Source organism: Sus scrofa, chromosome 12 (assembly GCF_054392235.1).
Source record: "Sus scrofa isolate SSC_HxYL_T2T_F1_AM1 chromosome 12, Sscrofa_HxYL_maternal_Yorkshire_Landrace_v2.0, whole genome shotgun sequence".
NCBI lineage: Eukaryota > Metazoa > Chordata > Mammalia > Artiodactyla > Suidae > Sus > Sus scrofa.
In genome coordinates this window covers 64,663,185-64,690,257 of record NC_139394.1, presented here as the reverse complement: position 1 = coordinate 64,690,257, position 27,073 = coordinate 64,663,185, and the positions used below count along the sequence as shown (strand labels likewise).

Below are 27,073 nucleotides of genomic sequence, written 5' to 3'. Positions count from 1 at the left end.
GCCCTTTCGCCTCTTTGCTCAGAGGGCCTTCTTCCAGAATCCCTGCTAAGTGGGTGTAGAGGGAGAAATAAACAAGCTTCTGGAAATCACATTTTGTCCTGAGCAGTTAAGGAGCCCCGGGACAAAAACCACTGTAACAGAAAGGCTTAAAAACAAACAAAAAACCAAAACCAGGATCCTCACCTATTTATCCTTTTATATTAACTTCAAAATAACTTTGGCAAACTTTAAAAAATTAGTTGGAATTAATATTGAAATTGCATAGAGCATGAATTAACATATCAGGAACTTTTTTTTGGGTCTTCAGGGCCGTACCCGTGGCATATGGAGGTTCCCAGGCTAGGGGTCAAATTGGAGCTGCAGCTACTGGCCTGCACCACAGCCACAGCCACACCAGATCCGAGCCACATCTGCGACCTACACCACAGCTCACGGCAATGCTGGATCCTTAACCCACTGAGCAAGGCCAGGGATCGAACCCTCGTCCTCATGGATCCTGATCGGGATCGTTTCCGCTGGGCCCCGACGGCAACTCCTGAGCGCACACTATTAATCCTGTTTCCATGTGTTTCCATGTCTTCACTCGAGTCGTCCTTTATTTTCCTCAGTAACCTGTACAGCTCCTGTCCACCTCGTGAGAGTCACACCGTACGTCTCTTTCTTTTGATGGGTCACAGGTCACTGACCATCGTCGTGTGACCCAGGATACAACACGCTCGTTACCGCAACCCACACAACCGTCACATGATCCAGACGTTAATAGGAATAGTATTACTATTTAATACACGAAGAAACTAAGTAAAAACGAGACCAACCCAGAAGAATCAGACCTAGTAAGATTTAAAAGAACTGTCAGATGTATTACTATAAATCTAATAGACTGAATAAATAAGAGAGGGCTCAACATATAGGAAAAAAGGCAGTAGAATTTTTTTGGGGGGGGCTCTTTTAGGGCCACACCCATAGCATATGGAGGTTCCCAGGCTAAGGGTCGAACTGGAGCTACAGCTGCTGGCCTACACCACAACCACATGAAGAAGGGAGCCAAGCCTGTCTGCAACCTACACCACAGCTCACGGCAATGCTGGATCTTTAACCCACTGAGCAAGGCCAGGGATCAAACCTGCATCCTCATGGATCCTAGTCGGGTTCATTAACCACTGAGCCCCGGAGGGAACTCCAGAAGGAAATTCTTTTTAATCACCAAGCAGATTTTAAAATGGGCCAGCACTAAAAACATACCTACTGAAACTGAAAATATATTTGACAGCAGATTTGACAGAAATGAAAATATTGCCCACAATGAAGCCCAAAGAAGGAAAAAATGGGAAAGAAAAGCAATTAAGAGACCCAGAAGACACGAGTGATAAAGTACTGCATCTAACAGGACTTTCAAAGGGAGATAACCAAGACATTGTAGGAAAGAGTTTTATAAAAAAGACAACAGTTTAGGAATTTTCCAGAACTGATGAAAAACTTAGGAAGTCCAGTGAATCTCAACCTGGACAGATTTAAAACAAACAAACAAAAAACACTTCTAAATACATCATCATAAAAACACTAGCACCCAAAGAAAAAGACACTGAATGCAGCCAGAGAGAAGATTCGCTCTCTACAAAAATCAACAAATTACACTAAGGGCTAATGCCTTTGCCATAGAAGCCAGAAGACTAGAGAAAACCGAGAAAACAACCCCATTCCAAACAAAATTCCTTTCAAAAAACAGGCAAACATAAAAGATGACAGTTAAGCCATAGAGACCACACAAATCCTGACTTCGCCAACGAAGAGACCCTCACGAAAGCAAAGTCCAAGGATGTTCTTCAGCAGGAAACATGTTCCCACAAATGCAAGAAGGTCTGTGTGGCAGGCAAGACGCAATGACGGGCAAAGAAGGGACCGCAGCTGCGGGTGAGCCTCAGTGAAGACTGGCCACGTCAAAGCATCACGTCTCGGCCAGTTTAAAAACAAACAAACAAGAAAGAGCTGAAGTGTAGGCCGACTCTCGCACAGAAGCCGGGAGGAAGAGGACGACCTCAGGAGGCTCTGTGCCTCGCACGCCTCCAGCTGCGGGAGACGCGCCTTTCAGGCTTCAAGTCACACAGGCTGCGAGGATGTCTGGGGAACCACAGGGAGGGGAGCAATCACGACCACCAGCTTAAAAGAACCGAATCAGCCCGTGGAAAGACGGCCTGCCAGGCTGGTTAAAAACGTGAAACACAGGAGCTCCCGCCGCGGCTCAGTGGCTTAAGAACCCAACTAGAATCCGAGAGGAGTGGGTTCGATCCCCGGCCTCGATGAGCCGGCCAGCAGCGGCAACTCCGACGCGAGCCCTGGCCCAGGAACTGCCATATGCTGCAGGTGCAGCCATAAAAAGAAAAACAGGAGTTCCCGTCGTGGCGCAGTGGTTAACGAATCCGACTAGGAACCATGAGGTTGCGGGTTCGGTCCCTGCCCTTGCTCAGTGGGTTAACGATCCGGCGTTGCCGTGAGCTGTGGTGTAGGTTGCAGATGCGGCTCGGATCCCGCGTTGCTGTGGCTCTGGTGTAGGCTGGTGGCTACAGCTCCAATTCGACCCCTAGCCTGGGAACCTCCATATGCCGCAGGAGCGGCCCAAGAAATAGCAACAACAACAACAACAAAAGACAAAAAGACAAAAAAAAAAAAAAAAAAAAGAAAACAAAACCAGCTACAAGCCTACAACAGAGAAACACCTTAAATGTAAGCGCAGAAGATAAAGGGAAGGAAAAAGATTAACTAATACCAACCACAAGAATGCTGATCAAGCTACACCATCATCAGGCAGAGCAGACTTCATGGCCAGCCAAGCACTGTGAGCACGCGGAGAAAAGGGACCTCGGGCACTGCTGGGAATGCGCACTGGGAGAGCCACTATGCAAGCAGTGGGTCGATTCCTCAAAAAATTAAAAGCAGGAGTTCCTGTCGTGGCGCAGTGGTTAACAAATCCGACTAGGAACCATGAGGTTGCGGGTTCGATCCCTGGCCTTGCTCAGTGGGTTAAGGATCCGGTGTTGCTGTGAGCTGTGGTGTAGGTCAGCAGCTACACCTCTAATTCGACCCCTAGCCTGGGAACCTCCATATGTTGTGGGAAGCGGCCCAAGAAAAGGCAAAAAGACCAAAAAAAAAAAAAAAAAATTAAAAGCAGAAGTCAGTATGACCCAGCAAATACATTCCTGGGCATTTATTTACTCCAAGGAAATAAAAACATAAACTCAGAAAGATACATGCTCCCCCACGTTCATTACTGTATTGCGGGCGGGGGGCTCATGATTAAAATGGGCCCAAAACGGGAAATGAAAGGGAGGGTACCAGAGTTTAGGGCTACCGGGGCTGCTGCACTGCAGCCTCGTGCCAGTCTGATTCCTCCTCCTGGCCCCTGGAGCAGAAACACGAGGATTTCACAAAAGCTGAAGCAGCGCCCCTTGCAAATGGAAAGGGGTAACTGGGGGCTGCTGTCCCCGTCATGAGAACCCAGTTTGGTTGGCGAGCCTTCCTACACGGCGCCCACTGTAGTTTTCAGACTTTTGTCCAAGCACAACTCTTGCTGAAGGCCTTCCAAACGCAGGCTTCCCCGGGGATGAGAATCCCCGCAGATTCGGCGGCTTGCTCCAAACAAGCCTCGTTCTAGGCAAATGAAGTTTCAAGACAATTTAGCCCCAGCTCTTCCTTGCAAGCACACTGCCATTCCTGAGTCTTTTCTACAGAGAATTCTTGCATCTGTCACTGTATGAATTTCTTCGAGAGCTGAGCTGAAGGCAGAAATCTTGGACTCCTAGCATGCGTCTGAGTTTAGGCTTGGACACATTTTCCTGGGGCATATTTTGTGCTTGGTTTCCCTTTTATGACAGAAGAGATGAAGAGAAGCATCAGTAAAATCCAGGGCCCATGTTTCTACATTAATATGAAACTGCTGGTCGTGGAGAGTCTCTGGAGAGGCACAGGGTGGCCAGGGCTCACCCTGAGGACACAGACACTGGCAGCGGTCACTCTTGGGAGCTCCCCCCACGGTGTGGATGCAGGCACTGGCAGCCCCACTGTGGCACTATTTACAAACCCAAGAGATGGAACAACTTAAGCGTTCAACAGATAACTGGGTGAAGAATGTGCTGTACAGGCACTGGAACATTTTTCAACCACAGAAAGGAATGAAATCTTGCCATTTGTAACAACGTGAATGGACCCTGAGGGCATGACTTTAAGCGAGATAATTCAGACAGAGAAAGACAAATGAAGGCGGATCTCATGTGTGGAATCTTCTTTTAAGAACACAAGCAAGCTCACAGACACAGAGAACAGACCGGTGGCTGGGGGCAGGGGGCCCAAGTGAGCGAAGGGACTCCGAAGGTAGAGCTAACAAAACTGTGCTGTCTATGCCAGAGCTGCTGGGAGAGTGGATCTTAAAAGGTCTCATCCCAAGAAAGAAACTGAGTAACCACGTGTGGTGACGGATGGCGAACAAGCCCGATTCTGGAGGTCACTCTGCAATACGTGCAAAAATCAAACCATCACGTTATTCACCTGAAACTAACAGAATGCTGTACGTCAGTATCACACAATTTTTTAAAAATTTGACAGATACTGGGAAAAAAGAGAAATCCAAAATCATAGTGGTAATTGATAAGTCACAGACAAAAATGAGAGAAAATACGGATTTTTGGGGGGAAGGGGGGTCTTTTTAGGGCCACACCTGTGGCCTACGGTGGTTCCCAGGCTAGCGGTCAAATCAGAACTGTAGCTGCCAGCCTACACCACAGCCACAGCCACACAGGATCCTGCGACCTACACCACAGCTCAGGGCAATGCTGGATCCTTAACCCACCGTGTGAGGCCAGGGATCGAACGTGCATCCTCGTGGATGCGAGTCAGATTTGTTTCTGCTGAGCCATGGCAGGAACTTCCTATAAAGATAATTTTTTAAAGAAAAAATACATACTCTTCTCAAGTATTTTTATGAAAACCAATCATTATCTAGGCCAAAATTCAAGAAACAATTACTACAAAAGACTGGGCCTTAGAGACCATGCTCTCCGGCCACAATAAAGTTAGAAATCAAAATAATCAAAAATAGTCCAAAAAATTATACACTTACCAATTTAAAAGAACACTTCTATTAATACAAGGGTCATAACAAAAAAGAACAGAATAGATAATAAAAAAAGTAGTACAAATTGGCAGTTCCCGTCGTGGCTCAGGGGTTAACAAATCCGACTAGGGACCATGGGATTGCGGGTTCAATCCCTGGCCTTGCTCAGCGGGTGAAGGATCCGGCGTTGCCATGAGCTGCGGTGTAGGTCGCAGACGCGGCTCGGATCTGTCGTTGCTGTGGTGGAGGCCGGCGGCTTCGGCTCCAATTCGACCCTCAGCCTGGGAGCCCCATGAGCTGCGGGTCCAGCCCTAAAAACCTAAGTAAGTAACTGACATTGCTCATTCTATTAATACAGTAAAGGAGAACAATACGATCAACACGTGCAGAAAAAGGAATGAACTTCAACAGCTCTCACGATGAGAACTGTGAGCTGCCAACCTCACAAATGAGGGAAAATGTCCACAAAGCCGACATCACCAGGTGTGGTTCACAAAAGACATTCCTACACGGCAGACGAGAGCAAGGAAGACCACTTTCAATCCCGCGCTGCGCCTTAAGCAGAGCGCCAAGGCAAGAGATAAGGAAAAGGTTTGAGAACGGGAAGGGAAGAAACTGCCTTTTTCTTTCCACTGTTGATATGACCATTGCTTACAAAGAAACCCCCAACATCATCTCCGAATAAGTAACCCGCATTAAAAGGATAATTGAGGAGCTCTCTCATGGCTCACTGGGTAAAGGATCGAGCGTTGTCGCTGCTGCAGCACGAGTTTGATCCCTTGCCCAGGAACTTCTGCAGGCTGTGGGCACGGCCCAAAAGAGAGAGAGATGGGGAGAAAAGAATAATTTCGGGAGGTTGCTGGTATGCAGTAAAAACAACAACCCTGCAGATGAACAACAAGGACAGGGAGAACACAGGGAGCTGTACTCAGTGTCCTGTGATAACCTAGCACGTGAGAGAAGAACGTGAAAGAGGATTTATATGTATTTATATACAACGGAATCACTGTGCTGAGACTAAGGCACTACTGTAAATCATCTATACTTCAATCTTTAAAAAACAAGTTATTCTAGCATGTGAATAAAAAAAACTCCAACAGTGAGAAAAAATGTGATGTTTAGAAAAATATTATTAATGGAGTTCCCCTGGTGGCACAGCAGCTTCAGGATCCAGCTGTGTCACTGCAGCAGCTTGGGTTGCGGGCTGCAGCCCGGACCAGGAATTTTCACATGCCGTGGGTGTAGCCCACCCCCAATATATATAAAATCCCTAGAGTTGATTCTAATTAAAGCATATAAAATACTTATGGACAGAAAGTAATAAAACAGGAACACCCTTCGAAACAAATGTAGAGCTATGCCACAGCCGTGGACTGAAAGATTCATTCACACAAAGATAGCATCAGTGTCAAGTTGATGTCTACATTCTATATGACTCCAACAAAAATTCCAGAAAGATGTTTTGCAGAACTGAAAAAGAGGATTCTAAAAGTTATATGAGGTGGTAAAAAAAAAAAAAAAAAAAACTTTACAAAGTTAAAACATGCCCGTAGAAGTAGGGTTTGTCTGTCTGGAAAAAAAGAGAATTATTATAAAGTTCTAGTAATTAGAAGGATATCTATCATATTCCTACATCACAATCCCACAAAAAGGCCAATAAATAAGAATGCAAAGCCCAGAAATCAATCCGCACAGAGCTACGAACCTGAACTAGAACAGAGCTAAACGTGCAGCGGAGCTGGCAAAGGAAGAGCTTTTCGATTAACTATCCACACAGCGTTAACACTCCTGTGGACCACGGCCTTGAGGCAGACACGAAAATTCAATTTCTGGTGGACTGAGAGTCATGTAATAAGCAAACTGTAACACTTTTCAAAAGACAACACAGTAAACTTTTAATGATCCTGGGGTTGTCCCATACAAAATCTAAAGAAATTATGTACACCAAAAAAGGCTGACCAAAATACAAGAGTGAAAACTGTGGAACTTGGAAGAGAGGACGTAGGTATAAATCTCTGGGACCCTGGACAGCACAACCTGGATGGTGCTTCCGAGACACGACACCAAAAGCACAGGCAGCGGAAGAAGACAAAGCCTGGACCTCCTCCCGACTGCAGACTTCGGCCCTCAGGAGACGCTGTCCAGCTGGGCTGCCTCTGCAAGGGCCTTCGCTTCTCTCCCACCTAAGAGATGCCCCCGGGCCCCAGACCCGCCTCCGGTGGTCCACCAAGGACCAGCAGAGACGAGCACTTTGAAGTGGGCAAAGGTGCAAAGGAGCAGTTATCCTTCGGAAGGGTCAGTGTGGGGGCGGGGGCGGAGGATGCAGACGTGTCGCTGACAAGCAGCCCTGGCACAGCCATGAAAACGTCGGCACAGCCTCTGGCTGCCCTGGGGGGCCCTGAAACAAGGCCGCCTCTGGCCAAGAGCGGTTCGGGGCTCGTACGCGGAGGGCAGCACTTAGCAGCTGGGGAGGAAGAGGTGGAGGAAGACGACGAGGAGGCGGCGGACGCCTAAGCAGGGCTGGAAAGGAAACTGCCTCTGAAGGGCCTGCAAGGTTCCACAGAAAACAAGCAAAACCTGCAGAAGGAGACGCTGAAGAGCAAGCTCCGGGACAGAAATCTACACAAGGTACTCTAGCCGAAAAGGCACAAAATCAAACCAGAATGGACAAGACTCAAAGCCATCAAACACCAAGACCAAAAGGTCAAGAACCCTTCAAAAACCAGGAAAACAAACAAACACCTTCTAAAACACCCAAAGAGCCATGGTTCTGTAAAAGACATTAAAGTCCACGTGCTGGCAAGCCTCAGCAAAAGCACCATCGACAGTCTCAAGAGAAGAAAAAGAGAGACAAACACAGTTCAAACTGAGTATCTCGGGCAATTCCAATGACGTCTTCTTTTTAATCCCAATCCCACCCACCCGCGCCCCCTGCAGGCTAGACGCAATCTCACGCCTTATTTCCCAAGCACTTTCATTTGACTTGACTGCCAGGATTCCGTGAATCTCACACTTTGGTTGCTATCACTTATTCTTTCGACTCATCTCTTTGATCATGTTGTAATCACTTTTGTATCTCCCTAAATAGTTGCTTAATAAATACCTGAATGAATCAAATAGGAAGGGGGAAAAACTGCTGCACATCCATAAATACTATCAGGAAAGTGAAAAGACACCCTACACAATGAGAGAAAAGATCTACAATCATATATCTGAGCATCCAGGATATATAAAGAACTCTTACAACTCAACAATCAAAAGATAACCCAGCTTTAAAAAAATATGGGCAAAGGATCTGAGTAATAGTTCCCTGAAGAAGATAAAAAAATGGCCAAAAAGCACATGAAGAGATGCTCACCACTGTCACTAAGGAAATGAAAATGAAAACCACAATGAGATACACTTCACAGTTACTAGGATGGCCATTAGAGAAAAAACACAAAACAGTTCCCTCGTGGCACGGCAGATACGAATCTGACTAGCATGCCTGAGGACACAGGTTCCATCCCTGGCCTCACTCAGTGGGTTAAGGATCCAGCCAGCGTTGCCATGAGCTGTGACGTAGGTCATAGACGCAGCTCGGATCCTGGCGTTGCTGTGGCTGTGGCGTAGGCCGCCAGCAACAGCTCCCATTTGACCCCTAGCCTGGGAACCTCCCTATGCCACAGGTGCAGTCTAAAAAAGAATAAAAATTAAAAATAGAAAAACAAACAAATAACAAATGTTGACAAGGAAGTAGAGAAAATGAAACCCTCCCTCATAGACTGCTGGTGGGAATTTTAAATGACATAGCCACTTTGCAAAACTGTCACTTTCTAAAAATTTAAAGAGAGTTTTTTTTTAAAAAAGGGAGTTCCCATGGTGGCTCAGTGGTTAACAAACCCAACTAGCTTCCATGAGGATGCAGGTTTGATCCCTGGCCTGGTTCAGGGGGTTAAGGATCCAGCGTTGCACTGAGCTGTGGTGTACATCAGAGACGTGGCTCAGATCCCGTGTTGCTGTGGCTGTGGTGTACGCTGGCAGCTACAGCTCCGATTGGACCCCTAGCCTGGGAACCTCTATATGCCACAGGTTTGGCCCTGAAAAGGAAAAAAACAAACCAAAACAAAACAAAACAAAAAAACAAAAAACAACCCCCTCCCCAAAAAAAGCAAAATGAGAAGCCAAAAATTAGGGGTGATATCCATACACACAACTGACTGGAGACTTCAGAGGATACTAAAAGTAAGAAAATGACAAAATAACAATCCACATAAGGAACACAAATAACCCAGAAACAAATGAAAATGAGCTCTGCCTCATTCTTAATCAGAGAAATGCAAACCGTCTCTTTCACAGCCACGTGAGGGCAAAGACATGCACGAGCAGCAGCTTCAACACGCTGCTGACCGGAAGGGACACGGCGCTGCCTCCTCAGCAACTTGGTCTCATCTAGCATACTCACACACGCGCGCACACACACATGCACGCACACACGCACACTCGGGTCAAGGAGTGCAATTCCTGCGCCTGTGCCTGCACGTGAACCAGAAACACAGTGCCACTGGGCGGAAGGGCAAGAAACCAGAAGCAACACACCCAGTAAAAGATCAGACAAAATGGACAAGAAATTCTTCTCTCTATAATCACACCATCAGACAGCAAGGGAAATGAACTAAGGAAACTAAGAGCAAAAACATGCAAGCCACAGAACATACCAGGCTCGATTCCCTTTACATGAAGTTAAAGCTACGGAAACTCAATGTTATCTTCCTTAGGGAGACACACAGATTCCTCGACTCGGGTAAGCAGTCAAACCAAACACTTACCTGCTTCTTTTTCAGTTTAAGGATCTGCTGTTCTACTTTCGCAATTTCTCGATCGACACGATCCATGCTCTGTATCAGCTCTTCCTTTGACAGTTTTGAAGGTGAGGCATTCTGATCATCTCCGCATGGCTGCCCAGAGAGGGGAGAGGAAGGAGCTTCATGTTTGACTCCAAATGCCGGATCCTTGAGAGAAGAAAATCAACAACTGATTTTTCACTAACAGCCAAGGTCAGCATCAAGATTCTCCTGAGAAAAGTCAGCTGTAACCCTTAACACAGCCACGGGTGCCGTTTCTCCGCGAGGGGGTCCTGGGAACACGGGCTGTCGTTCCCTCCCTCCCCCGCCTCCCGCGGGCGCACAGACCCCCCCGATGTTTACACACGTTTATAGTTCAGACACATCCGTCCCGGTTCTGAAGATGCTAGAAGCTATCCAGAATGAAGGCGCTAAGTGGCTGATAAGCCCTTCATACACTAACACTGAGACTACAGAGAATTTCTGCAGAAATAACAATCCAGTCATGACAAAGGAAGCTACCAATTCCTCAGCTGTTTCCTGGTAAGTTTCCTCCAAAAGGTGTGAACATGTACCCTCTGTGTGCCCACTGCCCACACAAAGTAACGGCTATGATGTGGCCAACAGTTCCTATCAAACTCCTCAGGCTTTCCAAGGCCCATTACTGAGGTACAGACTTCAGAGAAATGCCCCAGAACTCTCGGGGCTACAACACCCGGCAGGCCTACCCCCATTAAGGGCAACAAAGCCTGCCCACCCTACAGTGCACATGGCATCTGTTCAGCCAAAGACACCACCCCACTCCACCCCCAAACCAGAGGGAATTGCAACAGACTGAAGGGCCCTCCCCGCCAAATCTAAGACCCCCCGCAACACACACACACACACACACACACCAGTCTCCAGTCTAAGGGGAAGATATAAGGACCATGGAAAGCAGACGAAAGTGAGATTACGGTACTAGTTCTGCTTAGGCTGTAAGAAGCCAGAGGAGCACTTTCGTCGGAATAGAGAGCCCTCAACGTATTAAGTAATGATTAAGCGACTCTGAGAAATCCGTAGTTCTAACCAGGAATGCGCTCAACCACACCTGGACAGTTGTTCCGGGACACCTGGGAACAGGTATTTCACTGCAACATAATATGTACAGTCCTGATAGCTGCAACAATATAGCTGAATATAAGACTGCTGGGGAAAACGGGACATAATTATTACTTAAAACCTATAAACGCTAAGCAGAGCACTCACAACAGCAAGAGCAATTCTAATAGAAATAATACGACTCTTAAAGCTCCATCTGCATTCTGACTACAGTCAATTCTTTCACAGCCGTCAACCCGGCACGCCACGCTTCCTTTCTTAATCCTTGAGGTCATCTGCTTCCAGTAGAAAACAATAAGCTTCACCAAAACCAAAAGCAGATTCAGGGTATAAGCATTTTCATCAACCTTTAAAAACAAGAAAGTATACGAGAAAATGTCTGCACAGTTTATTCTCGACATTCCAGGCCTCCTTAAACACAGAAAAGCAGAGCAGGTCTCTAGAATTACCTATGCCCGCTACTGCCTGCACTACATGAAAACTCTAAATCCAGACCTTCCAAATCTTCCTAAGGTCTTCACTGACCTCAAAGACTACTTCTTAATTATGAGACAGTTTGACCCCGAGAGCTTTAAAACATTCACGTGCAGGAAACAGTCACTCACGAAGCATTAGGACTTCCGTGCTCTATAACACCATTCTCCTACCACAGGCATACGAGCTCACTGCTGGAAGAGCAAAACAAACTCTACTTCAACGCAGCAGGTGCTGCAGATGCTCCGCAAGGGAATCTGATGCATACGCCCTAAGAACTGCGACTATAAATCGCTATTTCCCCTGACTCCTTCTCTAGTTAAATATTCAACAGAAACCTAATTCCTTGAGCACCTACTATGTGACAGGCCCTCGGCAGACTGGTGACAGAACAGGAAGGACGCTCACCTTCAAGGACCTTACAAGCTTGTGTTGGAACTTTCTGATAGCTATTTTGGGGCAGAAGTTAGATTCCTACCTCACATCTTATGTCACAATGAAAGCCAAAAAACCGCAAACATGTATGAGATGTATTACAAAATCACAACAAGTCTCAAACCAAAAAAGGTATTCACATTATCTTGAGCTCAGGAAAGCGAACAGCAAAGATATTTACAAAAAAAAAAAAAAAAAGAGTTCCTGCCGTGGTCCAGTGTGTTAATGCCACGGTGTAGCCTGCAGCTGTGGTCTGGATTCAGTCCCCGGCCTGGGAACGTCCATACCCCATGGGTGTGGAGGGGGAGGGGAAGATTGCTGAATTCAAACAAAAAACCTAATTTTCTCTTTATCAAAATTGTGGTAACTGTAGTTCCTGTGGTGGCTCAGTGGTTAAAGAACCCGACTAGCATCCACAGGGATGCGGATTCGATCCCTGGCCTTGCTCAGTGGGTTAAGTATCCGGCGTTGCTGTAAGATGTGGTGCAGGTCACAGACTTGGCTCAGATCCTGTGTTGCTATCTATGGCTCTGGCGTGGGCCATATGCTGCGGGTGTGGCCCTAAAAAAAAAAAAAAAGTGCACCCAGGTTAAAGAAAAATATTACAAAGTTAACAATGATTTCATCTAACTGGGGAGGCTGTAACTTTGTCCTTCAAGCTTATCTAACTTAATTCTTCTATAAATCGTGTACCTGGGTTTAATAACAATATTTTAAAAAAACCTAACAAATGCTAATTCTTTCAAAAATCCCTACTTCTAAAAAACAGAAACTCACGATTTATAACTTAGGGGCAAAGGGCGCCAGAGGTCCTGGTTTTCGCTCCAATTCAGGAAATACTTGCTAGTCACTCAATTCTCCTCAACACCTGTCCTCCCCACTATAAAATGGCAATCAGCTACACTCTGACCCCACATGCCACATTTTCATGGACGAAGGCTGAAGATCTCTATCTGCCAAAAAAAAAAATCTAGCTATGAATTACATTTGTGCTAATTTATTCAGCCTTGGAAGAAGACCTTTATTCACAGTATTTTTTTTCTTTCCTTCTTTTAAATGCTAGAAACATGGAGTTCCCGTGGTGGCGCAGCAGAAACGAATCTGACCAGGAACCATGAGGCTGCGGGTTCAATCCCTGGCCTCGCTCAGTGGGTTAAGGATCTGCCGTTGCCATGAGCTGTGGTGTGGGTCCCAGACTCAGCTCATATCTGGCATTGCTGTGGCTGTGGCCTGCAGCTCCAATTAGACCCCTAGCCTGGGAACCTCCATATGCCGTGGGCGTGGCCCTAAAAAGAGAAAAGATAGAATAAAAATAAATAAGTAAAAATAAATAAATAAGTGCTAGAAACATTCGCTATAAATCAAAAGACTATAATACAGATATTTCACATGGTAAAGCTCGTCTCAAAATTCCCAGCTTAGCTCATCTCTAGCTTAACACAGAGCTTTCCCCACACAACTTATTATGCTTTTTGTTTGTCTATTTTACCTTTTTAGGGCCGCAACTGTGGATATGGAAGTTCCTAGGCAAGGGGTCAAATCAGGGCTGTAGCCACCAGCACCAGAGCCACAGCAGTGCCAGATCCGAGCCACCTCCGACCTACACCAAAGCTTACAGCAACACCAGATCCTTAACCCGATGAGCGAGGCCAAGGATGGAACCCACATCCTCATGGTAATTCGTCAGGTTCCTTACCGCTGAGCCACCACGGAAACTCCAACTTACTGTTCTTTAAATTTTCAAATTGATACAAAAGTTAAAAGACTAGTGTAACAGATAATCAATCACCCTTCACCTAGATTCACTAGGTAACATTCTGCAATATTTGCTTTGTCTGTAACACTTTCTTTCCCCCAGTTGATCTATCTGAAAGTAAACTGCAAATGTATTCACTATGTTTTCAATCACTTTTCACTGCATAAAAATTTAAGGAAAATGTGTGGGTACTCACCTACCTGGTATCAGGGTGAAAAGGGCTATGAGCCATAAAGATAAACGAACTTTGCAGGAAAGCGATTTGACAACAACAAGGCAAAAGGATAAAAGGTATCAACATCTGACAATGGTAAAAGAGTTTTAAAGAATTATTCTTCCTAAAACAAATCTTTACTTCCTGCCTACGAAGTGCCAAGCACATCCTAATCTGCAGATTCGATGATAAGCACGGCAGGCAGCTGAACACGACAAACCCAGAAACAGAACTAGCACATAATCCACAAGCATGCACTTCACAAGAGAAGAAGACAACATGAGAGGAAAAGAGGTTGGATCTTGATAGAACCTTCTCTAAAATCCACAACACACATTGTGTGGAATGTCGCAAAATACAGCTGCATATTAAAGGTAGTTGTCTTCAGGGAGTTCCCATCCTGGCTCAGTGGGAACCCGACTAGGATCCAGGAGGATGCGGATTTGATCCCAGGCCTCGATCGGTGGATTAGGCATCCGGCATTGCCATGAGCTTGGTGTGGGCCAGCAGCTGCAGCTCCAGTTGGACCCCTAGCCTGGGAACTCCCATGTGCCACAGGTGCAGCCCTTAAGGAAAAAAAAAAATTAGTTATCTCCAAGACAGAATTATAGATAACTTTTTCCAGGAAAAACACGCAGGAACATTTATGTAAAAAATATTTTTTCGCATAAATTAGAAAAAAAAATTTCATATAAATTAGAAAAAAATGTTCTTTACAAAAATTATAAGCACTGTTAAACCTTAACTAAAACCTGCCTTGTTTCATGTAGCAAGTTAATAAACTGCAACCAAATTTAAGGGAATTGTTTTAAATTTAATTAAATCTAACGAATGTGTGGTGCTCTGGAGTACCCGTGACCACACTTTACAGCCCAGCACACGGGTACAAGATGCTGGAGAGCCACTCAACAGCAATTTTTCTTGCTGTGTTCATTTACCAGAAAGGCAAAAGTACTGACTTGTAAAAAGTCGGAAGCATTAAGTCTGTGGCTTTCAGTTTTGTTTAACCGAATTTTTACTTTCCCATAGCACTAACCTTTAGAGACTGGCATAATGGGACTTTCTTGGAGGCGCTGTGCCGGAACACGGATAAACAAACATTTCAGACCGACAACTCCACAGGGTAAGAGCACAAATATTTACCTTCTTAGCATCGGCAGAAGACCTCAGTCCTTCTGGCAGCGTGTGCACCAAAGGGAGGACGGCAGCACTGATGCGCTGGAAGTGGGAGTCGGAAACCTGCTCCAGGCGAGGCCGCTTGGACTCCAGCGAGTCATGGTCCACCGGGGAAGGGCCCGGGTGGAACTGCTCGTATCCACTTCTCCTTTCCTGGGGCCTAAGGCACAAAGACGACAATCACTGACCACGTCTGCGCGATGCACAACTTGCGGCTAATACCCCTGGGTGAACTCTGAAAGCAAGCACAGCTTTTCATTCCCTTCCAAGTGAATTCTCCCACCCCAGGAGACCAGAGGCCCCCACCCTGAAGTGCTATGAAACCTCTAACTCCGACGGAAAGAGTTTCTTCAGGGGAGCTGGGCGTGCTGGTGGTAAAATAGTAAAAGATGTAACCGAAGACTTCCATTTGCAGATTTATTTTGTTTTTTTATTTTTTTGCTTTTAAGGGCCACACCTGCCGCATGCGGAGGTTCCCAGGCCAGGAATCGAATCGGAGCTACAGGTGCCGGCCTACACCACTGCCACAGCAACGTGGGCTCTGAGCCAACCTGGGCCTCCTCCCTCCCCTTTGCCGACTGTCGGGTGGTGGCGGCTCACGTCCCTCCCCCTGACTGCGCTGCACCCCCACCCAATCCCACAGCCTGTCCTCCTCCAGGGCTCTGGCACGTGCTTCCAGTCCCTCAAACGCATCCTGCACAGAGCAGCCAGAGGTGAAGCACCACACCCAAGCACCCTGTGCAGAAAAAGGCCAACCCCCTGACACGGCACGGAGAAGAGAGCTGCTGCTGGCCTGCTCGGAGATCTCCTGGAGAACCTCCGTTAGCACTCGCTGCCCTCTGGGGCACAGAGCCTGACATTCGGCCCCAAAGGGACCCCAGCCCGCCGGTGTCCCTTCAACTGGGCACCTGTTTAGGACACAACCTACCAAAGGTGACCTCCAAGGATCACGCTGTACCTCCAGCCACTCCACCTGGGAGATTTACCAAAGCCGGAGGGCAAGGTATACCCAGTGCTGGGGGCCTCAGGAAGCCAGGGCACGGGGCAATTCAGAAAAGCAGAGTCTGGAAAGCTCTCGATTCATCAAGAGGTCAGACTATTTCCCATGTCAGCTTGCCAATTCTTTCTAGGAGGAGGAAATTATTCATGCATAAATAAGTAAATACGGGAGTTCCCCTTGTGGCTCAGTGGTAATGAATCCAACAAGTATCCCTGAGGATGTGGGTTCAATCCCTGGCCTCGCTCAGTGGGGTTAAGGATCCAGCACTACCGTGAGCTGTGGTGTAGGTCGCAGACTCGGCTCCTATCTGGCACTGCTGTGGCTGTGGTGTAGGCTGGTATCTATAGCTCAAATTCAACCCCTAGCCTGGGAACCTCCATATGCTGCGGACGCAGCCCTAAAAAAAAGGCAGCAACAACAACCCAAAAAACTCCTAACATCCAGAGTTTCCTAGTGCCTCAGCAGGATAAGGATCCAGGGTTGTCACCACTGTGGCTCAGGTCACTGCTGTGGCACAGGTTCAATTCCTGGCCCAGGAGTTCCCGTTGTGGCTCAGTGGTTAACGAATCCGGCTAGGAACCATGAGGTTGTGGGTTCGATCCCTGGCCTCGCTCAGTGGTTAAGGCTCTGGCGTTGCCTTGAGCTGTGGTGTAGGTTGTAGACGAGGCTCCGATTTGACCCCTAGCCTGGGAACCTCCATATGCCGCGGGAGTGGCCCTAGAAATGGCAAAAAGACAAAAAAAAAAAAAAAACCAACCAATTCCTGGCACAGGAACTTTCAAAAAAAAAAAAAAAAAGAAAGAAAGAAAGAAAAGAAAAAAGAAATGAGTTAAAAAATGTGCATTAAAAAATATCTAAATAAAATAAAAAAATTAAAAAATATATCGAACACCATATAATGGTGCAGCCACTTTCTAGTCTGGCAGTTTTCCAAATGGGAAACAAACAGACCCACCACCTAACCCAGCAGCTCTGCTCCTAGTCCTTTTTCTTAAACGAGTCCATGCACAGCCACACAAAGACCTGCACCCGAATGTTCACAGCATCATTATCCCCAACAGTCCAAAAGTGAAAACAACGCAAATTATCTACCAACTGACAAACAGAAAAATAAAATGGAAGCTTTGTTGGCTTCCAAAGTCAACAAAAAGCCCACCAGCTCTTCATACTGAAAAGTCTCTATAGAGTTTTAAACTTAAAATTTCCTATATTTTACTGACTTTCATTATCTCCTAAAACATTTAAATTATCAAATGGATTTTTTACTGTAATATACCTACACTTTATCATTTTAATATTAAAGAAAAGGTAACCCTTGGAGTTCCCGTCGTGGCTCAGTGGTTAACGAATCCAACTAGGAACCATGAGGTTGCAGGTTCGATCCATGACCTTGCTCAGTGGGTTAAGGATCCAGCGTTGCCGTGAGCTGTGGATCAGACAGCCACAGATGTGCCTCGGATCCTACGTTGCTGTGGCTCTGGCGTAGGCCGGTGGCTACAGCTCCGATTCGACCCCTAGCCTGGGAACCTCGTGGGTGAGGCCCAAGAAATGGCAAAAAGACAAAAAAAAAAAAAAAAAAAAAAAAAGGTAACCCTTATTTAGGGAAATATGTCATAAAGTTTATAGCTATTCAAAACAGTGGCCCACAAAGACAATCGAGAATTACATCAATTTATTTATTATTTCCAGCTAAGGAAGGCTATCTGAAACTAAATAATTTCACTTTAGTTTTAAAATGTATAAATATGATTTGGCTTCCTTGGTAGCTGAAGGGAAAACCGAATTTTCAGTAAATCTATTATAACACTTAAAACTATCTCAACTATTCTGCATTGGCTTATCTAACTATCCAAATACTCTAAATGTTATTGAGAGCCATTTTTCCAATGAAATCTAGGAAACATGATGGATGATATTCACACAGAAATGACTCCTTATAACCACTGTGTTTATAAAATGATATAAATTTGCTAACAAAAAAATTCCCAGAAGATATATAACAGCACTAAGTAGCAAATCACATAGAAACAACGCTATAATCAGGGATGAACGGCTTCCAAGACATCATTTTATGTTCATATACGGATGGATGGACAGAGAAGCAAAAATATACTCAGCCATAAAAAACAACAAAATAATGCCATTTGCAGCAACATGGATGCAACTGGAGACTCTCATACTGAGTGAAGCAAATCCGAAAGAGAAAGACAAATACCATATGATGTTACTTGTATCTGGAATCTAACATATGGCAAAAATGAACCTTTCCACAGAAAAGAAACTCATGGACTTGGAGAACAGGCTTGTGGTTGCCGAGGGGGAGGGGGAGGAGTGGGAGGGACTGGGAGTCTGGGATTAACACATGCAAACTATTGCCTCTGAATGCATTAGCAATGAGAACCTGCTGTATAGCACTGGGAACTCTATCTAGTCACTTACGATGGAGCATGATAATGTGAGAAAAAGAATGTATATGTATGTATGTACGTGTGACTGGGTCACGTTGCTGTACAGAAGAAAACTGACAGAACACTGTAAACCAGCCATGATGCAAAAAATAAAAATCATTTTAAAAAAGCAAAAATAAAACAGAAGAATCACACAGAGTATTTTTAAAATACAGAGTATTTGGGAGTTCCCATCGTGGTTCAGTGGTTAACGAATCCGACTAGGAACCATGAGGTTGCCAGTTTGATCCCTGGCCTTGCTCAGTGGCTTAAGGATCCGGCGTTGCCGTGAGCTGTGGTGTAGGTCGCAGACACGGCTGGGATCCCGCGTTGCTGTGGCTCTGGTGTAGGCCGGTGGCTACGGCTCAGATTAGACCCCTAGCCTGGGAACCTCCATATGCCGCGGGAGTGGCCCAAGAAATGGCGAAAAGACAAAAAATAAAATAATAAAATATAGAGTATTTGGTTTACTTTTACACAAACATATTTTAGAAATGAAATAAAGCTTAAAAATGGAAGGGACTGCTATATTCCAGGTAAATGCTCTGTTAGCACAAGAAATCAGTCCCTAAAAAATTTTTGCTAAAGTGTAAGGAAAATAATTATGAAAAGCATTAAGAAGGTGGAACTCTTTTTTACCTAACATGTTTCCATTCTGGAAGTCATCAAATCACTTTTCAAATGAATACCTTTTTTGTATTTTTTTACTGAAGTGCAGTTGATTTACAATGTTGCGCCAATTCCTGCTGTTCAGCAAAGGGACCCAGTCACACATATACACACTCTTCTCCTCCTATCTCCCCATCATCACGGTCGATCCCAGGAGACTGGATCGAGCTCCCTGTGCTGCACAGAGGCCCTCACTGCTCATCCACTCTAACGGAACGGTTTGCCTCTACGAACCCCAAACTCCCCGTCCTTCTCGCCCCCTCTCCCTTCCCCCTGGCAAACACAAGTCTGTTCTCCAGGTCTGTGAGTCTGTTTCTGTTTTGTAGATAGGCTCATTTGTGCCATATTTTAGATTCCACAGATACGTGATATCATATGGTATTGGTCTTTCTCTGACTGACTTAATATGAGAAATTCTAGCTGCATCCATGTTGCTGCAGATGCATTATTTCATTTTTGTTTATGGCTGAGTCATATTCCACCACGTACCACATCTTTTTAATCCATTCGTCTGTGGGTGGTCATTTAGGTTGCTTCCGCGTCCTGGCTGTTGGGAATAGTGCTGCTGTGAACACACGGGTGCAGGGATCCTTTTCAACGGTGGTTCTGTCTGGGTATGTGCGCAGCCTGCTGGGCACATGATGTTTCTGTTTCGTTTTCTGAGAACCCTTGACACACACATAGCGGCTGCACCACTGTCCATTCCCACCAACAGTGTGGGAGGGTCCCTCAAACGCACACCTTTGAACATTCTCCCAAGACTCACCACACCTCTGATCTGGGTAGTTACCTTCTTTTCACTTTGGCAGGATTTACTCCCGACACTCGGTTAAAGAACCATGATTACCTAGGTGTTACCTGAGTGGTTTATGGCTACGGTGGTCCTTTGACCACAGCTCCCAGCCTCTCTTTGACCGAATTCTACCACTTAGAAATTCTTCAAGGTTTCAGATGCTCAGTGTTTTCACATCAAAACACGTCTGCCCGTCGTTTTTAAATGCATCTGATACAATATCCTTGGATGGAATTTTTCTCAGCACTGTGTAGCTGCTACTCTGCTGTCTTCTCAGATCCACCACTGAGGACGTGTTCTGCTTCCCGGTGTCCTGAGTCTCTTCCTCACCCTTACACTCCAAGACACTCAGCCAGGAGCTGTGCTGCTACTGACCACTTCGTGCACATTTTTCTTGGAGCAAGGTATGTCCCATCAACCTACGAAGTTCTTCCTTCTTCAAGGGGAATAAAAGGCTGCGGGGTTTTTAAACCATGAATATGTTATTTCCTTTCCTTTACCAGGGTCTCCGCTTTGGAAACACACGTTCTTATGACGTGGGATGATCTGAATGTGTTCTCCGTATTTATCAACTTCTTTCAACTTCTGTCCTTTTCTTCTGCATCCACTCATCACATCAAAGACTTTCTTCCCAGACTTTTTAACCACCTGTTCTATTCCTTGTTCCTCATCACTTTACATACCAAATTTAAAGTGGAGGGCTGGGAGTTCCCGTCGTGGAACTCCCTGAATGAACCTGACTAGGAACCATAAGGTTGCGGGTTCGATCCCTGGCCCCGCTCAGTGGGTTCAGGATGCAGCGTGGCCGTGAGCTGTGGTGTGGGTCGCAGACGCGGCTCGGATCCCACCTTGCTGTGGCTGTGGGGTAGGCCGGCAGCTGTAGCTCCAATTGGACCCCTAGCCTGGGAACCTCCATATGCCGTGGGTATGGCCCTGAAAAAGACAAAAGACAAAAAATAAATAAAAAATAAAATAAATACATACATACATACAATGGAGGGCTTAGGGCACAGGAGAGTCCGGTCTCTCACTTCATCTGACACGGCTGTCTTACTCTGTTTCTGAACCCTTCGGTGTTAAGTGCTAGAGGCACACACTCACGGGGCCCGCTCCTTCTTTCTGCCTTCTTGCGGACGGCGGTCTCTGCCTTTGGCAGACTGCACAGCTTTAACTTTCCTCTCCAGGAATACGCCTTCCCTGTGCGCGGTGGCCCTCACCCCTGCTCAGGCACACTGTGGGCAGCCCTCCCCAGACTCCCTCTTTGCTGTGGACCAGTGTGGGGGGTTCTCCTCACGCCTCCCCACTTTGCCTGACTTGCGTCTGTCTACACATCAAGGACTGGAGGTGGCTTTCTATACCCTTTTCCACAGCCTGAGGCAACAGAGGAATGGGGCAAAGGAGGAGAAAACTCACTCGGGGCCTTCGCTAAGGGCCCTGGCCCACACCACCTGCCACACGAGTACCCCAGTCCTGAGGTGTGGACACTGGCACACGGTGTCCGCCCTTCCTGCAGGATGGCATGAGGGGTTCCCAAGCAAACCACTCACCACACCCTTCCATTTTCCCAAATTAGGGAGCGTTCAGCACTCCCTTTGCTCCCCACTGCTTCTCTGACAACGGCTGGAGCCAGGAGGCCACACTGCACACGGGTCTCCTCAGTCCTTCCTCAAAGGCCACGTCTCCGAGTTTATGGCTGTGCTGTGGCCTCTCCTTCTTTATGCAAGGGACATTTTTAGCCCTTTTTTAAAAAACTATTTTTGTATATTTGCTAGATAGAAGGGGGAAAACCATCTGAATTTTCTCCACAACCTTTACCAAGAGATGTATTTTATGATAATTTTAAACATGACCAAATAAGTTCAAACTTTTTATCATTTTCAAACCTAAACAGTAAAAACCAGTTTTAAAGTAGAAAGTCAGGGCAATTCCCAATGTGGAGCACAAGGTCAAGAATCCGACCGCAGAGTTCCCGTCGTGGCGCAGTGGTTAACGAATCCAACTAGGAACCATGAGGTTGTGGGTTCGATCCCTGCCCTTGCTCAGTGGGTTAACGATCCGGCGTTGCCATGAGCTGTGGTGTAGGTTGCAGACGCGGCTCGGATCCTGCGTTGCTGTGACTCTGGCGTAGGCCGGTGGCTACAGCTCCGATTCAACCCCTAGCCTGGGAACCTCCATGTGCCGCGGGAGCGGCCCAAGAAATAGCAACAACAACAACAACAACAACAAAGACCAAAAGACAAAAAAAAAAAAACAAAAAAAACAACAAAAAAAAAAAGAATCTGACCGCGGTAGCTTGGGTCACCGCAGAGGAGTGGGTTCAAATCCCTGGCCCAGGAACTCCCATATGCCCTGGATGCGGCCATGAAGTAGGTCCGTGATACAAGGAAGCAAGAGAGGTGATTTAATAAAGGCAGCTGTACTTCGAGGTGCTTTGGGTTAAAAGAGAGAATGGAGTAAAAGCAGAGATGGTGAGGCCACTGGAGAAGATGAGTCCTTACCAGGGACCGGGGCACCGGTACCTGACCAAATACTCACCATCCCCTGCAGACAACGCCACTGTTACCCTCGTTTTTACCGGGAGAAAACTACGGCCCGAGGAGACTAAACCCCTCAGTGGGCAACCCTGGCCGCAAACGAGTGACTTGGGCCCAAACCCAGAGAGTGATGTGATCACTGAGATGAGACTTAGGCACGTTTTGAAACCTCCCCAAGTGGCTCTACACGCAGCCTGAATTGACAACACGGTTCACGCGATGTGACCGAGGCCACGGCAGCCGGCCACGATTCACGGCTAGGTCTCCCCGACGTCCAGCCACACAGCATTAACTCGGAACTCTGGTAACGTTACGGTCAACTACTCTAAGAGAGCAAAAAAGACAGACGATAGGAGTTCCCGCTGTGGCACAACAGGACCGACAGTGTCTCCACAGCAGCACCAGGACACAGGTTAGATCCCAGGCCAGCCCAGAGGGTTCAAAGGATCTGGGGCACAGGCTGCAACTGCAGCTCAAGTCGGATCCCTGGCCTGGGAACCCCATGTGTCCCACGGCGGCCGAAAATGAAACAAAAGTACAAAGTGTAAATGGCCAGTCACAGCACTGTTAGTAAGATAATAAAATAAATACAACAAAATTAAACTTCAGGTAATAAAATAAATGAAACCCCTGTGGAGTTTACACACACTTCCCAAGTTCAGTCTGGATGGAAGCAGCACAGAGAGCCCCTTACCTGTCGGAACCCGGGTGAAACTCGGAAAGCAGGGAAGGCCGTCTGCGAAGCTGCTGCTGCTGCTGCTGCTGCAAGAGCTGTGACGCCTGACTGACTTCAAGATGAGAAGAACGGTAGTCAGGGACTGCAAATTCCTAGTAGTAAAATAATCAAAAATTAACTCCTAACCAAGCAGTGGAAAGCATCACGAAACCAAACCAAGTTCAACTGCACACAGACAGTTACGGACCACTAAGTACGGACAGAACAGTGATGATGGCAGCACTCCGGCACCCACCTCATTCCTTCCCATACACCTGAAACGGTCGGCAGTAACTGCGTATCACTCAAAAGAACTCAAAATGCTTTGCTGTGGCTCTGGCGCAGGCCGGCGGCTACAGCTCCGATTCGACCCCTAGCCTGGGAACCTCCATGTGCCGCAGGTACAGCCTTAGAAAAGGCAAAAAGACAAAAAAAAGAAAAGAAAAAGAAAGAAAAAAGAATTCAAAATGAGACTTCGTGTTCAACCTATATTTGATCTATTCCCCTAATAATACATCAGAGTAACTCCCAATCTATGTTATTCACATAGTAGGTTCTCAAATCCCTATGTTCACTATGAAATTCTAAAAACCATTTCTTTCTTAAATGCAAAAAGGGTAAAGCTGGAAAGGTCACAGAAGCCATCCAGCTAAATGCAGAGAATCGACTTGCTAGTTAAGAGTAAGAGCTTTTCCATCACTCTAGGTGGGAGTTTTTATGTGTCTTTTCCTACTTTCTTTTGCTGACTTTTTATTGAAAAGATCAAAGGTTTTTCTTAAAAGAAAAAAAATCTAGACGCAATCACAAACATATAAATCCACAATTATCAAATAATCTAGGAATTTCACTCTTAGGTATGTAGACAAATTAACTAAAAGCATATACCCAAATACAAAAATTTGTACACAAATTTTCAATGCAGAATTCATCACAACAGCCAAAACAAGAATCCCAGTGTCGGCTGACTCACACATAACCGTGCGGTGTGTATCTATACGATGGAGTGTCATTCAGCCATTAAAAAACGAAGTACTGGAGTTCCCCATTACGGTGCAGCAGAAACGAATCCGACTGGAAACCGTGAGGTTGAGGGTTCCATCCCCGGCCTTGCTCAGTGGGTTAAGGATCCCGGCCTTGCTCAGTGGGTTAAGGATCTGGCATTGCCGTGAGTTGTGGTGTACATTGCAGATGAGGCTCGGATCCTATGTTGCTGTGGCTGTGGCGTAGGCCAGCAGATACAGCTCCAATTCAACCCCTAGCCTGGGAACTTCCACATGCCGCAGGTGCTGCCCTAAAAAGCAAACAAATAAATACATAATTTACATCCAGGAGTTCCTGCTGTGGTGCAACAGGATCAGCAGTGTCTCTACAGCTCTGAGACACACACAGGTTCGAACCCTGGTCCAGCAAGCACAGTGGGTTAAGGATTCAGCATAGGCCACAACTGTGGCTCGGATCTGATCCCTGGCCTGGGAGCACCATACACCACGGGGCAGTTACGAAAGAAAAAAAAAAAGAAAAAATTTACATCAAAAGACACAGATAAAAGATTTAAAGTCAAAGTAAAAAAGGACGCAGAAGTATGACTAATACCCTCAAAAAGAACCTGACAGCAATCAAAGAAATTAAAAAGGTGATCCCTGAACTTGAACAACAGAAGAACAGACACAGGTGCAGGGCTAAGGCAATAAGCAACAGCAGGACCGAGGGACTCTCTCCGAGCACAGCAGGGCACCAAGACAGGATCACAGGTTCAAGTCAGAAACGGCCCCTGCAGTCCACGGGCGAGCGGCGGTCGTCTAAGCAGCAGCAGAAGAGCACTCCTCCCAAGTCCGCAAAGCCTGTCCTCAGATGAAAAAGGGCCTGAGAGAAAAGCTGAACAGATTCCTTAACATGAGTCCACAGCGAACCTGACAAGATTTTAGAAAACCGAGGACGAAAGAAACGACAGAAACTCTACTACTGGTCCTGAGAAACACACCTCCCGCAAGGAAGGATCCTCTCACCAGCAGCGCTGGGGAGAACCAAACAAATGCACATTCCTAGTTCGGAGCAACACAAACGTGAACCCACAAACTCGGTAACAAAGGCATCATTCCAGTTTTAGGGCTACAAACTTCCCAGAACTCAAGAGCTCAGAAAATTCACCAAGCACGGCCTCTCCGAAAGAATTTCTAAAGGATGCGCCCTTACAACCGAATTCACCCTATAAATCAACAAGACTTCAATAAAACTTGAAAAAAAAAAAAAAAAAAAGGAAGGAAGGAAGGATGCGCCCAGCAAGACAAACTTAAGAGCAAGGAGGGAAATGGAGCAACACGGTGCTTCCGCCCAGGCAGCGCCCTGCAGACCACACGCGCACAGCGGCGGGTAACCCGGACACAGGGCAGGAGCCCTTTCGGCCCCAGGACGGCAGGCGGCACAGGACTGGCCCTGAGCAACGTGACACACATGGGCCGCCCTACCATACCCTGGGCCTTCCCTTCTGGAAGCAAGTCCTTCCGGGAGGGACATTCAAACAGCACCCAGACTCTCATGCACTGGAGCAGCCGCCGGGCGAGGGCAGGAAAGCACAGCAGAGAGACCCTCTCTGGAGACCTGCGGAGAGAAGGCGGCGACACAGAAAAGGTCTCCTGAAACATGAACTGGGGTTCCCTCGAGAGCTGGGCTCAGGGCCAATCTGTGAATGCCCAGCCGCGAGAAGCGGAACTCCCGCTGAGAAACCGTGAGAAGGAAGGACACGCCACCCCCAGGGCTCACACAGGACCAGAACGCATTCGAATTTCCTCCAGTCAGAGAGTGAGCTCACCGAATACAGAGACACTCAGGAGATACCCCAGGAGAGACGCGTTCAGGACTGGCGGATAAATGAGACCTAGAAAAGAGAGACTACTCTAAACTCGCCCCAAGAAGTTTAAAAATAAACCTCAAAAGTAACTTCAGCGTTAATGAGAAGGAACCCAACGTCCTCCAAGGAACACGCAAAAGCCAGCGATGGTCATACAAAGCTAAAAATGAAAAGTCCGGTGCCTGCAATGAGGGCTTCACAGGATGATGTCAACAGTGGGCTGGAAATTATAGAAGAAAAGATCCCTGGATTTGCCGCTGTGGCTCGGAGGTTACAAACCCAGCTAGTATCCATGGCGACATGGGTTTGATTCCAGGCCTAACTCAGTGGCTTAGGTAAGGACCTGGCGTAGCCATAAGCTGTGATGCAAGTGGCAGCTGAGGCTCAGATCCTGAGATGCTGTGGAGAAGGCCTGCAGCTGATTCGACCCCTAGGCTGGGAACTTCCACCTGCTGCATGTGCCCTAAAAAGACAAAAAAACAAAAACAAAAACAAAAAAACAAACACTGAACATGAGGTCACAGCAAAATGAAACAAACGGATTTTTATTTTTATTTTAAGGAGAAATCTTTGCTTTTTTTTATATAATTTTTTTTTCCAATATAGCTGACTTACAGTGTTCTGTCAATTTTCTACTGCACAGCAAGGTGACCCAGTCACACATACATGTATACATTCTTTTTTCTCACATTATCATGCTCTATCATAAATGACTAGACATAGCTCCCAGGGCTACACAGCAGAATCTCACTGCTAATCCATCCAAAGGCAACAGTCCGCATCTATTAATCCCAAGCTCCGCCTCCATCCCACTCCCTCCCCACCCCTTCAGCAACCACAAGTCTGTTCTTCGACTCCATGATTTTCTTTTCCGTGGAAAGGTTCATTTGTGCCGTATATTAGATTCCAGATATAAGTGATACTATGTGGTATTTGTCTTTTTCTTTCGGATTTACTTCACTTTACGTCTCTAGTTCCATCATG

General features: G+C 46.5%; 1 protein-coding gene across 45 annotated transcripts in view; it reads right to left on the bottom strand.

The window, feature by feature from the left end:
* NCOR1 (nuclear receptor corepressor 1) overlaps window positions 1-27,073 on the bottom strand; it is a 135,720-nt gene that overhangs the window by 85,643 nt on the left and 23,004 nt on the right. For all 45 annotated transcript variants that reach the window (XM_084986273.1, XM_084986286.1, XM_084986290.1 and 42 more), the window contains exons 3-5: window positions 23,221-23,354; window positions 15,051-15,243; window positions 9,913-10,095 (exon numbers count right to left, since the gene is read on the bottom strand). In XM_084986273.1, the coding sequence (XP_084842399.1) occupies window positions 9,913-10,095; window positions 15,051-15,243; window positions 23,221-23,354 (510 nt within the window). The remainder of the gene's footprint in view (window positions 1-9,912; window positions 10,096-15,050; window positions 15,244-23,220; window positions 23,355-27,073) is intronic.